The sequence below is a fragment of the Micrasema longulum genome, unplaced genomic scaffold, assembly GCF_059751315.1.
Source record: "Micrasema longulum isolate JH-2025_06_02 unplaced genomic scaffold, ASM5975131v1 h1tg000222l, whole genome shotgun sequence".
NCBI lineage: Eukaryota > Metazoa > Arthropoda > Insecta > Trichoptera > Brachycentridae > Micrasema > Micrasema longulum.
Window position 1 is genome coordinate 1,525,196 of NW_028277427.1, and position 15,492 is coordinate 1,540,687.

The 15,492-nt window shown below is 32.4% G+C and overlaps 1 protein-coding gene across 1 annotated transcript; it reads left to right on the top strand.

Annotated features, from left to right (window-relative positions):
* The first annotated feature begins 433 nt into the window (after nt 1-433).
* LOC148283575 (uncharacterized) lies at nt 434-14,598 on the top strand. Its single transcript, XM_088243653.1, has 3 exons — nt 434-553; nt 8,074-8,218; nt 14,088-14,598. The coding sequence occupies exons 2-3, from the start codon at nt 8,078-8,080 to the stop codon at nt 14,229-14,231; spliced, it is 285 nt and encodes a 94-aa protein (XP_088099779.1). The 5' UTR covers nt 434-553; nt 8,074-8,077; the 3' UTR covers nt 14,232-14,598.
* The last annotated feature ends 894 nt before the right edge of the window (nt 14,599-15,492 follow it).

Here is a 15,492-nt window from a genome sequence, read left to right on the forward strand (position 1 = left end):
TTTATCAGGGCCTTATTATTTCATCGGCCTTGTGGTGTAATGGTCAACTCGTTTGTCTACCATGCAAGAGGTCTCGGGTTCGATTCCCGGCATGGTTGATTTGAAATATCAATTTAAATCGGTGTTTTCACACAATAGTTTTTCATATTTTCTAGACTGGTACCTGAAGCGTAAGACTGATCATCTTACCTCAATGTAACAAAAAATTACAAAGATACGCTGCGATTGACGTACCAATGCAGTGCCCTATGCACCATTACGTGCGGAAAGGAAATGATGATGATGATGATTTATTGGGAAACCCGGGATTATTTCTTGTATTTATCCCGACTTCCAGGGATAATCCTCTCGACCTTTTTACAAGAGCCGGTATAATCTGAACTACGTGAGGTGTGGATCATCCTCTAGTTCGATCGTACAGATACACGGTCATCATAATTTCTTCACCGTGCCGTCGGCGGGGAGGGGGGCAGGGGGCTGAGAGGGGAGCCTATAAAGTCACTCCTCTAAGGGAAGCCGCCTATAGTCACAAGATCAAATTCTCCCAAGACAGGTAAGTCCTTAAATTTTAAAAAAATTGAATCGAATTTTTCAGTTCGTCATTACAACTTGCGCTTAAAAATACAAACAGCACTGCTGTATACTAAACACCATAAAAGAACATCACATTGAAATATTTCTTTTAAAACTGTTTTTTAAATTGATTTCATACGATAAAAAATATTGCAAAATAATTTTGACACGCTGGTTCCAGATTGCATACTTTTATTTCTTGTTATAATATCTACGTAGAAATGTATTAACGGTCAAAAAAATGCAGGTGTAAAATATATTTTCATGATTATTATTCTACTATAGCATTAATAAATTTAGATATTTTTAATACAAAATTTTGTGACTTCAAAAACAAACTTTTTGAAACACTGTAAAATGAAACATTTGTCAGTGTGTAATAAGTTTATGTTCCTTTAAATATGTTTATTTTATTATAATATCAAAATTTTGAATTGGTCAACTATATTATGAAAATCCCTCTCCTCCATTCCTCCACTCCTCCACTCTATTTCCCTATCCTTTAACCTTCTAACGAGCTCTTTTTTTCTCATGTCTTATATAATATATTATTTTTCTCTTTACTTTGTAACATGTTCTCTCATTATATTTATGAAAAACTTTAACTGGGAGTATGTACTATTTTTTATAGTTTGTATTCTTATATAACAACTGTTGTTTTTCCTTAATAAATAAAAATAAAAACCTTTACACCTTATTAAGACCCGGTTATATTTAACATGGATTTATTTAAAAAAATATGCAATACAACATGCCTGATTTTTAAAATAACAAATTATTTCTACCAAACGATATTTTTCTTCCATTTGTATTTTCTTCAAAATCGTTTGAAAAATCTTAAAAAACGAATAACGTTTTATCAAAATATGTCATACTTACTTTCACGTGATTTTATTTAATACTTAAGGAGCATTATTATTACTAAGTGAATTCTTATATAGGAAAAACCACCATTTTAATTTTATTTATTTTTAACATACCATTTCAACTCTCTTAATTCTCTAATAGGTACTAATAAATAATATATATTAACCAATATTTTTTGCCAACGAATTTCTTTTTCATTTTTAGAATCATTCCATTAGTTATTATTGTCGTCTATTACTTGTATTTATTTTGATTATAGTTTCTCTTCCTTCGACTTTCAAACCGCGAAGTAATTTGACGTTACGTTAATTACTAATTTATTAGAAATTGCTTTGCAGATTTCAAACAGGATTATCCTGTTTTTTACAAATCTGTCTTTGGTATTCAGTTTACAGTTTCATTACCAGCGCATGCTGTACCTTGGAATCACATAAACAAACACGAATATTTTTTACGTTATCAGAATATTAACATTTCTATTTTTTTATTAAAATTTTTATTATTTTCACCTCAGTTATTTTTAAAGTATATTGGGCATGATGTTTTGAACGAGTCAATTTCTATTCAAAGTAAACTTTTGTGCAATTATTTGTTTAGTGATCAATATATTTCTAATTGTGTCCCAATCATATTAACATGAATACGATAATATCTTTTTTTTTTTTTCATCGAGTCTTTATCCAATAAAATATACACATTATTACAATATTAATACATTAGAAAGAAAACAAAGTATTAAAATATATTTCGTCCCAATAAACTTTTTTTTTACTTTTCAAAACCAGACACATTTAAGTTGTTTTTATAATTAAATTACCTATGTTTTACCAAATGAGGAATATAGGAAATTGCGTATAAAAGTATTCGTACACCCAGTTAAAGTTAACGTATGAAAATAATAATAAGAAGATTTTAATAAAAACGAACCACTTTGAACGACGTCACTAGTTCTTCCGAATCAACTAATGATAAGAGAACTTCTTAAAGATTTCCGGTTTACGGTAACTCAGCTGACCAATCATATATACTCAACACGCGGAGTAATTTAAAAAATACGAAACTTTAAAAAATTATTTCGCTGATAGTACGATACACATAAAAAAAAAACTGGCATAGTTTAAAAGTCTATTAAAAAATTAATATAAATAAAAAAACCACTGAACTTAATCATTATCGATTAATTTGTTGTAAAATAATGAAGTAAAATACATTATTGACTTATTTGTTGTAAAAAAAAACATTATTTTACATTCGTTCTTACAAAGGTATTTTTAATATTTTTTTTCGTATGTTTCCAAAAAACTTTGAAGCTCAATTTAATGATCAAACTTTTACCGCGCTACATTTTTGTATCCAATTCGCCACAGAATTTTCACCGTACAATCTGCAAATATCGCGAGCAGCTTTGGCAGTTTAATTCCATAGATTGAACGCGAAAAGAAAGGGGTGTCGGATGTGCTCACTTTCGTCTACTTGACGTTCCATTTTGAAGGCTTGTTATCAAATAAAATAATATATCCGACGTAAAAGCAACCACAACATCTTGTAGAGCAAAAAATCTTTCGAATGACCTTTACCATCTTATTTACTTTTGGTGTTTATTTTCAAATATGGAAAAAAACAACACAACTTGCGTTAACACCTAATACAATGACTTACCCGCTACATGAAAATTTATTTGACAAATTTAAAATCAATATTGAAAAGTACATAATGACTACACTAACCTGACAAAACATACCATAACTTGACCTTATAATATGTCATATAGCCGTAACGGGGATTACAAATTGTAAATAAATAAAATAATAAAAATAATATACGGAAGAGGTAATGAATAGTGGTTTCTCGGGGTGAGTTTAGCCACCTGGGTTCTGTATAAAGCTGTATGTAAACTGTAAAATATTCATGTATGAATTCGATTACACGTGAATTAAAAAATACAAAGGGCTTTACTTAAAAGCCTGGTATAAAGTTACGCCTAGGCATGGTGGTAAAATAAGAATGGGAATACCATCCTTATTATATTGGTAGACTAAGGATGGTTTTCCCATTCGTATTCTTCTACTATACCTTGGCGTAACTTTATGCCAAGTTTGTGAGTAAGGCCGGGATCTATCCAACATTTGTTTATTCATATTTTTTAAAGTTTTGTAGAATACGAGTATCTGGCAATTCATATTTCTTTAAGGTTTCATTAATATAGCTGAACTTGGTACTGCGAAAGAAAGGTATTATAGTCCTTAAACTTTACCTTGATTAAAATGACAGCTGTCAAACTCATGTCAATAGTGATGGGAAATTACTGATCACTGATCATGTACCTATCAAATCGATTTTATCAGTTTTTTCATGCAAACGAGAAACTCTGCTTCCGAAAATTGATATAAAAACGCAAAAACAAGCCTAGTATAGTGTGTTGAATACAATTATTCACAAAAAAATAAGACATTTATACTTTTTTCGTGAAAATTATCAAACGAATTATTTTTTCATTCGATCAAATTACATTGATTAAGTTTTCCCATCTCTAATGTTTTTGCAAAATTTTGTAACCTTGTAAGAACGTCGTTAATAATAAGATTTATTTTAGTTTTTTTTTACTTTTAAAGATGATTTTATATATTTACGTTGATTCATATATCAAGCATTGTATTTAAAAAATAAATTAACATACCAAATACAAATGATTTTTCGTGTGTCAATATAAACCACTCTTTAGATGTTACTACAATGTTATGTCGTCAGTTTTTCTGACAACTGTCATTCTAATCATGCTATATTTTAAAGACAAATAAATAAAAAAGAAAAAAGAAAAAAAAAATACTACAGTTAATTTGTCGACTTAAAAGCCGTTTTTCTCAAAATTATAATATTTTCGGTTAGTTCTGTCATTTCCGAGACAAGAAATATGAAAGGGTTTTTCGGAAAATGTTGAAACCTTTATCGCAGAATCATTATTAATTTGCGGTTAAAACATCACGATACGAAGCCATTTTATGATGCCAAAGGTTCGTAGAATTTTTAATGACCATGGTATTCTTTGACAGTGGTACCTGTCAATAATAATAGATCTCTGTTCATCTTATTCATTTGAGAAAAATAGTGTAGCAAGTCCATTGTTCGCTTTGAAATTTGAAATACCGATCGCGTAGAAAATGAAAGTTTGTCGCAATAAGCATAACGTCGGTACTTTCATACCGTAAGCAGACTATTGCATATCATCACAAATGATTACGTATTCTGTAACATAATTGATGCCATTTTAATATTTGACGTTTGACGTACATATATGTTGTTATGGAATTATGTTATGTACAACTCGATGCATATTTATAGAAAATCATACATAATACATATGGATACAACAGAAATAGATTCCACTGAGCTGTTATACAGTTTAGAATACCCAGATTCAATAGCAGATTAATACACCTTAATTTACGATCGCACAAAGGACCAAATCTTGATGAAAAAATATTTATTTAAAACTTCTAGTACTAAATACTTTAGCGAACTTATTGCTAAAAGCTATATCTTTCAGCCAAACAAAAAACAGATTTGTCAAAAAGAAGAGATTAGTCAAAATTTTGTACTAAAAAAACATCAATATATACCAAAAGATAGATACACACCATGCGCGGTCCGTCCATAGATTGGATAGAACCAATGCTTCCCTAAAAAGTTGACCTTTTAAAAAAAAAATTGCAACTAGCCCACACACAACCTTTCGCCTGCGCAAACTGAAGTAAAATTCACTGCGCTCTGTCTAATTCTGAAATAAGGAACTGCTTAAGTCTGTTTGCTCCTATGAGGCGGTCGTAGTACTGAATTCAAGTATACTCGAGCAAAAGTGGTAATTTTCAGTTTTCTTGCTTTTTACTATCAATAAGGTATATTTTCCATTCTCTCTTCCTTCTTTATTTTCCAATTTCTCTTTTATTCTCTTTCCTTTAACTCCTGGCGAACTGTGTGTTATTGACCTTATTGTTTTATGTTATTGTTACAAACTAAAAAAACGTACCCCTTTCCAACAATATAATAATTTCAAGCATAACTAAATGCGTTGGCTTCTATATTCTCAACAGCTTCGCATCTGTTTAAAGAAAGTATATAATAACGCGTAATGTTGAAAATTTAATTGTGTAATATTATGAAAGAATTTATGTAAATATATTGGCTAAACTTACCGTTGCATTGTAACTAACGCTCGCCGTGAATTTGGCACATGACACGCGTGTATTGTTCCACTTTGCATATTTGCAATTGAAATTAAGAGTTTTGAGATCAAATCAACATAAATGAACATTTGCTAGAAAGTTCAAACGCACATGGAATACTTAATTTTATAGTCAAATAAATCCGATTAATAAGAACAAAGAAAACGTCGATCAAATCCTTTCACGTGATTCATATATTTAATTTAAATCTTCAAGAACGAAAAATAAATACTTTGGCGGACTTATTGCTAAATATCGATGTCATCCAGCCAAACAAAAATCAGACTGGTCAAACGAAGAGTTGGTCAAAAATATGCACTAAAAGAATATGTCCAAAAATGTATATGAAAGAACTTTTTTTTAATAAGGCTAGCAAATGTAAATTTAATAAAAGTGCATAATGTTAAATACATTTAAATATGAGGAATGCGAGATCAGATAATGAGTTTGGAAGGAGACATGAGGAACCAGGAAAGAGTATGATTTTAAAGTTTTGTTTCTTAGCTGAAAGTAATGTAAACACAAAGACAATATTGTCCTGTCCCAGCATCGGACCTATTATCCTCGTGTGAACAACAATTAAAAGAACATTGAGTGCGCGAATCCACCTTCTCTTTTAGAGTCCTGGGCTGGTATTCTGAACGAAATTGCGCGCGATGAGATCCCTCTTGGCGTGTATTTAGTACGTAAACACGCGTTAAGAATACGATTTCTACGCGCGCTTTTGCGTTTAGAATACCACCCCTGATATTTCAAACGCTCTCGTGGCTGTAGAAAACACTTTTATCTCGTGTGTTTTGTATGTAAATACGTGAGATAAAAGCTTTTTCTACGGCCGCGATAGCGGTTCAGAATAGCACCGCGGGGGACTCTCTGTTACCTATGCTTTTTTAACGAATTTACTTTCTGGTCTCCCTCAATGCCCACGTCGCAACTTTATTGAAAACAGATTTTTATAAATAAACTTTTAAATGCTTACAAAGTTATCAAACATTACCCAGATGTATTGAAGAAAATATATGTGAATAAAAATACATAAAGATTTTAAAAATATATTTTTACGCATATACTTAAATGTTCGCCCAATCAAAGTTTGCCAAGACTCGGACGCAAGAGGGATGTTTTTTGACATACCCGCCCATAAAAGGAGTGAATAGCACAAATAGTCAACACTTTCAATTTATAGGACAAAACAATGTACCGATACATTGTCACAGAGATAAACCGGCAGACTATCTCCGAAAGACAATGCATTATCCCCACCACCGCGCCAGCTGTATTATCCTCATGTAAACGCGCACGGACAGGACAGTACGACATTAGCCACCCCTCCTTTGTCTTTAATATTTTGGAAGAGCGTATTAAGATCTCAAGGACAAAAACTATTTTCAAGAGAGGAGCTAAGGACTGGATTTTCCTTAGTGGGAAACTCCTTGATGATTTTTCGAATTTTTGTTTGAGCTGTTTATCACATTGATGTGCCATATATTTATTTTTTTAAATTATTATTATGTTTCTGATCCAAAATAATATTTGTGGTGATATTCTCGTATGTCTGTGTTAACTAATCACTCGTCTCAACTCAACACAGGACTTTTAGTCCCATGGAGTTGGCACTTATGTCTCAAAAATGTGTAATAAACTATTTATAAGTAAATAAATAAATAGCCACTTGCTCGTTGGGTACGTGTCACTCCGGCGAATTTTTTCCCGCAATTTTTTGTAATTCTAAAATTACTCCACGTGTGACGTCACAAGTTCTCTTCGGTGAGTTCTGCTTATTAGTGGATTGGCTTCCCGTAAATCGGAAATCCATAACAGCACTCTATCATTGATTGATTCAGAAAAACTAGTGCCATCGTTCAAAGTAGTTCATCTTTATTTAAATCATTTATATTATTTTTTCATACATTTTTAAGAATTTTTTACCGTGCATACGTAGCATTCCGTAGCATTGAACTTCCTCATTGCTGAAAATTAAGACTGAACCAGTTTACCTACAAGGCAAGGCCTGAATTTTTTTTTTCAATTTTTGCGCTTTTATACCTTTTTTACCATTTTTAGTATGTCCAAATGTTTGAAAACAGGCTGGATTTTATCCCTGGGGAGTCATTTAGATCTAAATTTGTAACGACAGAGGGAAAACATTTTTGAGAAGGGAATATGGAAGTCTAGGCGTCTACAGGAGCATTCTGCATATCATTAAACATCCATATTTCCATAAATCTTCCATCTGTTGACCTTTCTAAAGTAAAATAGCTGAAACTCCATTTTCTCTTCTTATAAGTGTTTCCCCTCTCTTTTGAAAGTTCCAACAAATTTCAATTACCATGCGTGATCTGTATTTAGGTGTTTTAAGTTAGTATTTTTTTTTATGTGTGTTAATAAGTGTTGTTCTTTCATTATTTTATAGCAATATGAAGTTCCTCGTGTGCCTGTTTGTGGTGGTAGCCGCGGCTTCGGCCTTCCCCCAGCGTGAAGGAGCAGCGTTCACCAACGAGGCGATCATGCAGGCACAGAATACCTTCCTCATCCCCAAGGATGCCGAGATCCAGAATGTGAGAATATTTTTCTTCAATATTTTTCTTAAATACATTTTTTTTCTTTTAAGTACTTTGTTTTTCTTGTGTCATATCAGGTGTCCCCAATGCTAGCAATCACTTCTTAAAGGCCTCTCTGTCTTGCGCTGCCCGGAACAATTCTTCCCTACATCTAATTCCGGTCCAGAATGTTATGTTGCGCAGCCAAAACGTTTGCCTTCTGCCAAGTCCACGTTGTCCCTCAATCTTGTCCATTAGTATAAGTTGGAGCATATTATACTTGTCTCCACGCGAGATGTGGCCCATATAGGAGATCATACGGACGTTAATGCATTTTAAGAACTGTCTGTTGAAATTACCTCTCCTCAGGACCTTTACTTTGCTGACCAAATCTGTCCACAGTATACGAAGCATTTTTCTCTAAAGCCACATCACGAACGCCTCCAACCAGCTCCTAGTGTGTGCTTTAAAAGTCCAGGTTTCTGAGCCATCCAACAGACCAAACATAACGCTTCTGTCTATGTTTTAAATTTAATTCATCCCATCAGAATATGGTTCTTGTTTTGTTGAATATGATACGGGCTATTTCAATCCTGCACTTTACCTCCACATCTGCGTTTACAGACTTTGTGATAATACTGTAGAGGTATTTAAATTGGTCCACCATCTCCAACAGTTCATTTCTTAGCCGTAAAGTAATGCTAGCTAGCGTAGTCTACTCTGCCAAATGCCATCCTCTTTGTCTGTTTGATGTTGATGTTTAAGCCCAATTCCTCTCCTTCATCATTTATCTGAATAAAGAGTTCTTGAAGGTCATAAATGTTATCAGCCAAAATGACAGTGTCATCGGCATATCTTATATTGTTGATATTTGTACAGTTAATCTTCACTCCTTTCAAAGAGTTTTCTAGGGTTTTTTTAAAGACGTAATCGGAGTAATAACAATAGCGGCGACAATATGCGACCTGCCGTTCACCTCTTCTGTGTTTAATTTAATCAGAACAGGTATTACCAATTCTTTATAAAGTTCTTATCTTTGTCTTTGATTTTGCGTCCCTATGAGTACTAAATGTACATCATATTTGTCTCTGAAACTCAGTAAAATATTGTATTAATAATAAAAAAATGCTTGAACGTTAGATAATCAATGGCAAACATATTTATAAATATTATATAATATAGCTATACAAGTTATGTCATAAAAAAACATAAGTTTGCGCAGAAGAACGTGTTACATTGTGTTTACAGTAACATAATTTTGTCACATCTATATCATATATAAACATATTTCAAAAGGAATTTTTTGAAATAACTGTTTTTAAACACATAGTAATAATACCTAATAATAATCCCCATTGGTAAACTGAATGCAGCGCAGTTTTTGCATTAAGGTTAGGTGATCAGTCTTACGCTTCAGATGCCAGTCCAAGTACTTGAAATATTGCAGTTCCAAAAACCTTTTTGTCAAATCATTATTTCACGCCCACCCAGCTAAGAATCGAACCTGGGACCTTAAGAATCGTGGTGAACGCGTCAACCAGTACACAACGAGGTGGACTAATCTCAATTCGTTTTCCTCAATCGATTTTTTTACCTGAGAGCAGCCAAAGAATTCGTTTGTTAGAATTTTTACCTTAGCGCAGTCCGAACGAATGTTTTCGACTCGACAACTGCTCCCCTCTGGTTAAATCTTGAGAAATGAAATCGGCGTGTTCGCCAACCATGCTATTGGTCCCGGGTTCGATTCTCGAGAAGGCCGCGATAAAATATTGTCTTTTTTTAGGTGGTTTGGCACTGAAATATTTAGTTACCTTGGCCTGGCACCTGAAGCGTAAGACTAATCACCTTACCTTCCCGCAACAGATAATCATTTGAATTAACCTAATAATCAAAGCAGAACCCAATGCACCATTGGATGCGAATAAGGATTTGATGATGGTGATGCAGCTTTGAGTCGAAAACACTAGTCCAGGGTTCTTATTCTATTTCTCATACATAACTGTATTCTTTATCCACCTAGAAACAGAAAAATACTTTTTTTATAGGAAATAATTATAAATTTATAAAAATCTACGATTTTGGTATTAAAATAAAATAAATAAAAAATTGTTGAAATCCGGCTAAATTATACTTATTTATCTTGTCAAACTTGTTTAATATTCTGATTTGGTTTTTGAATAATACCTACGTACTTTGAATGCAAAAAGCAACATCTTTATTTGAAAAAATATCCGGCACGTTGTTTTTTCAGCACTAGAAATCAAGCTATGCATTTTGATTTGATGTTTATTTGTTCATGATAAAATAGTTGTGATGTGCCGCAGGCTACAGAATTACAAGTAATAATGCAGAAAGCAGAATGATGTGTTAGCTATCGCTAATTTGTGAAAGTATTACTGGTTGTGACAGAGATAATGATTCCAAAATAACGGTCAAAAAAATATCTGCTAATTTCGTTACTTGGCATTTAACAACTCGCAATAGGTTTTCATAATTTTACTAACTATATACCAGTAGCGAGCAGTGATTTATTTTATAGGTAATCTACAAAAAATGTTCATTAGTTTGTACCTACATATGAGTACATAATATGTAAGTCTGTAATTGTAGACTATTTTTCCTGTGGTTTGGTGAAAATCAACCATTAAAAAAACAATTATTATTAACCACACGATATACGTAGCTTCTACACTATTTTAATACAAAACTTGAACGAAAGTTTATTAACAAATACCACAATAACATTCAGAAGTATCTGTCAACACCGAGCACTGGCCGATTCCTTTTAAAATAAATAATGCCTAAAACGGCCACTGCAAACGCCACATGTCCCATGTGATATATAATATGCCAATGGTATCCTATCAAAGAATAATAGTCCTTCGGAAATACTGTTCGAAATACTAGTTTCCAAATAAAGAATCTTCAAATAATATATGTAATCTGCAAGGTTGTTTTATTACTAAAAAGCTGATTTGGGTTAAAGATGTGAAATATAGGGTACTTTTTTGTATGGAGTAATAAGCTGAGGTAATCAGCTAGTTTCACCGTTCACTGAGAACGGGCTGGGCGCTGGGCGCACTTCATAGATATTTTTTTTGAATAAGATATAAATGGTAGTGGCATAAGTAGCAATTATTTTATTATTTATTTTCTTATGAAAAATATTATCGAAAGTCAAATATAATAGGAAGCTGTGCATGATCGCTTATTTTGACGATTCGCTCCTGCTGTATACTCACGATTTCATGTAATTTTCGCAGTATATAAAATATGAATGCTTATGGACGTACAAATGACACACTGGACGTCCCTGATTTAACGAGACTGATAAGTACCAAATAGATGTACAAGATTGCAGTCTACCTTTGTTGCATCTTGTATACTTAATTTTTTTTAATTCTCCAATCGTCAGACTACACCGCTTTGGAAACGAATATGGAGAAACTGATATGTTTCGTTTTCTATTATCAGTTTTTAGATAAAAAATTCTTACGGCGATAAAATCAAAATAACTTCTGACATTTTGGAATTTATTTACCAACTACCGTTTTTTTGCCTAAAACTGTCATAATTTTTGAAAATATTAAATTATGTGCCTACCTAGTTTTATATAATATTTTACATTTATTTTCGCATAGTATAATTTGATACTTAAAAATTATATATTATTATACCTACTATACGTATACATATTAACTTTAAATCAAACGCTTGAATTGTAATTTTGTACCTGTCATGTAAAAGCCCTCGGGGCGTATATAATGATAAATAAATTGATTAACAAATAAATAAAGTCGAGATCCATGCATTGTGTAAGACTGAGCTTTATAAGCGTTACCAACAAAATCAAGAAAAGAGTTCTGCGTTGGTTTGGACGTGTTTAGCGAATGGGCGGTGAAAGAACTGCTAAAAATATTTAGGATGCGAATACTGGGATGCAGAAAACGAGAAAGACCGAGAAAGACCGAGAAAGACATGGCATGGCCAAAACCAATAAATACTTGGTGGTGCACTTGTCAAAAGTCAGAACGATTGGCGGGCATGCATGGGAAGATGTATGAATCTAAAGGAAGCGAAGTATGTATGTGAGTCAAGTAGCGTGCCTAGGGTTTACCAGTAAGACAAGCAATATACATTTTTTTTTACTTGCGTTAAAACATGATGCTTGCTTTCTTCCTTACAGTAATGAAGTCTATAAAGCACCCAGAAGGCACATTATGACATATCATAGAGATAAACAATATATTGTGAAAATGTGCATGACATATTAGGCAAGCCCGGCTTATGGGTTTCTGTGGAAGTACCGCCACTACAGAGTGATATGGCGTTCTATCTTATCTGTCAACACCTATGGGGAAAACAATGTTATTTGTTTGTTTATTTTTTGTGGTATTAATTAGAAAAGAAACTATTAAGAATATGAGAATACTAAAAATCTTGTTTTTACTATCAACTAATAAAGCGGCTAATTATTCTGGTAATATCTCAATTCGAGTAGCTTCATGTTATTAAAAATTAAGACGGAATGCAAATAATAAAAAAAATATTTAAAAATTCAGATTAACATTTATTGCAACGAAGAGGAAAAATATTTCTGAGAAGGAAATATGGAAATCTGGGGATTTACAGGGCTTGTGATCTGTCATTGGCTGGTTTAAGTAATTACTTCGTCGTCTTTTCTGCTTATGTTTGAAAATTCACATTTCTTTAACTCTTCCAGCTGTTAACTTTTGTAAATTACAAAAGTCAGTGTGGTGGTCCCGTAGCTAGTGTCGTAAACTCACAAACCATAGATCCGAGGTTTGCACCCCGCTCTACCATTACTTAGTTCCAAAAAATAAATATCCGGGAAGATCATAAAAACGAAAACAGTTATTTAAAAAAAAGAGCGGAAACCTTTTTTGATGTGGGTGAAATCCAGCTATGTCTACCAACATTTGTATTGTAAAAATATTGTTAACATTTAGATCATTCAGAATACACGTGTATAATAAAACACGACTATTTAAAATGAGATTTCTTATGCCTACCGCTTATGAAAACAATCTTGATTGGAGTGTAGGCTTGATGTCAGGCTTACCCAGAAGCTAATATTTATCTTATCTTCAAGATCGTTTAAATAAATCCGATCTGTTTGTTAGTCCTATTCAAAATCTTTCATTCACTATTTAATGCGCATGAACTACTGAGATCTTTAAAATATAATATCCCGTCAAAAAACTTAATTTAAAATTTACTTTATCACACTGAAAACCGTGAAGCCAATTACTGTTTGCCTTGCCTAGAATTCTTAGATCTGCCAACGAATATTCCAGTCATGGTTTTCTTCACGCGATCACTGAATCAAATTCAACTAAAACCATCTCTCTCGCATTTATGTGTTCCCTCTTTTCTTTGATGTTACATCAATGGTTTTGTCTATATTTATTATAATTGTCTATACTTATTATTTTATAATATTATCACTATTTTTATTCTTGCATGTTATGTATATAGTCTGAGGGAATGAGACTGGGTGTACATGTACATTTAAAATTAAAAAATAATAAACGCAAACGTACACAACAATTTTGATGAGACTGTTAATTGGCATAAACGTATGGGTAATTTAACTTTTGTCATAACATTAATAATTGAAGGGCAAAAATATTTCGAAATACACTTCACTGCAGATTCTCAACTTCTTAACTTGATTGATGGTAAGATTAAGAGTTTGTAAACGACGAAAAAACCTTAATTTTTGGGACAAGGTTGAAATTTCTCATGATGTTGCAAAAGTAACCTTGAATACTCCTTTATTTATCGGCTATTGCTTGTTATTGACATTAATTTGGTTGATTATTTTTTGTGTATTGCTAATATTTGTTTGTTATTATTTCCTCAGGTCCAGGAAGGAATTCAGCTTTCTGCTTTGGAGTCTATTCCTGGAAACCAGCGCATTGACCTTTTCGAGATCCTCGGGAGTCAAGTTCCTCGTGAAGTCATCAACAACCTCCAGGGACAAATCGATCAAGTTGGACGCAATTAAGAACTATAGAAGACAATCTTAAACCATACAAATCTAGGAAATTTATTCTGGAGCCATTTTGTAAATCATTTAAATTTCAACACATTTTATGGTTTAAGGCTATTGCGATAAAATTTTATAGATATATTTTTGTACACTATTTTTTTACGAGTATTTTTCTTGCAGTGCATCAAAGTATCCAATTTTACAAGAATATCACGTGTTTCTTCTTTCGTGATAATTTTTGTCCTGTGTCGCAATGAGCCAATTGTTTACAATAGGATATTGGATACTTAGCTACTCGAAGAAAAACTTTTCTCCTCTTTGTAAATAGACTTCTTTATTTTCGTGTGTTACCTTTTAGCACAAATAAAAACTTTATACATAGCATTATTGTTTACTTACCCTTCATTGAAATGAACCTTTCTTATATGCTAAGATAAATAAAATCCACGTGGTAGTCCAGATAACATTAAACATTGAATACGTGGTCAATAAATTCATGCGTTATTTAAATTATTTAACTTACTAGAAAATCGAATCCAACAAAGAACCCTTAGTGATTTTGCTTCGTTTTTTTTTGGGTTGTCATTCAAATTAGTTATTTTTTTTAATATATGGATGATAAACACCTTATTTGATCCGATTTTGTTAACGAACTATGATGTTAAATTGGAAACGGGTACTTATAAAAACGAATTCACGATGTAAGTTTTAAAACCAGAACTAGTAAAAAAAGTTAGATTTTTAATCAAACTTTCCTAATTTGTATAAATGAAGTTGCTGTTTGAAATCAACATGAAAGAGGATTATGTTTTTTTCCGTCCAAATCAGTTATGCTGATTGCATAACACATGTTGCACTCCCAGTACAGTGTCTTCGGAGAATAAAAGTAACATTTTGGATTCAAGTCTTGCCTCATGTAAGTATGAAGTAGGCACAGCCCAGCTTTGGTGAAAGTGGTTTATCTCAACTCGGGCATCGAACCGCGCATCTTTATATGAACCGGTTGATTGCAAAACGAACAAATCACTATCATAAAGTTGATCGATTATAATTGGTCTTTAAGTTTCAACGATTAAATACGTCTTAGACATGCATTAAATTAAAAGCCGATGGAAACTAATGTATGATCTAACCATTATAACAAAAAATATTTATCTGGTAAATATGAACAATGATTGTATGTATGCTTAAATGTTTGTAGACAGGCTGGATTTCCTCCCTATTTAGATCTATATTTATTGCAACATAGAAGGAAAACAATTTTGAGAAGGGATAA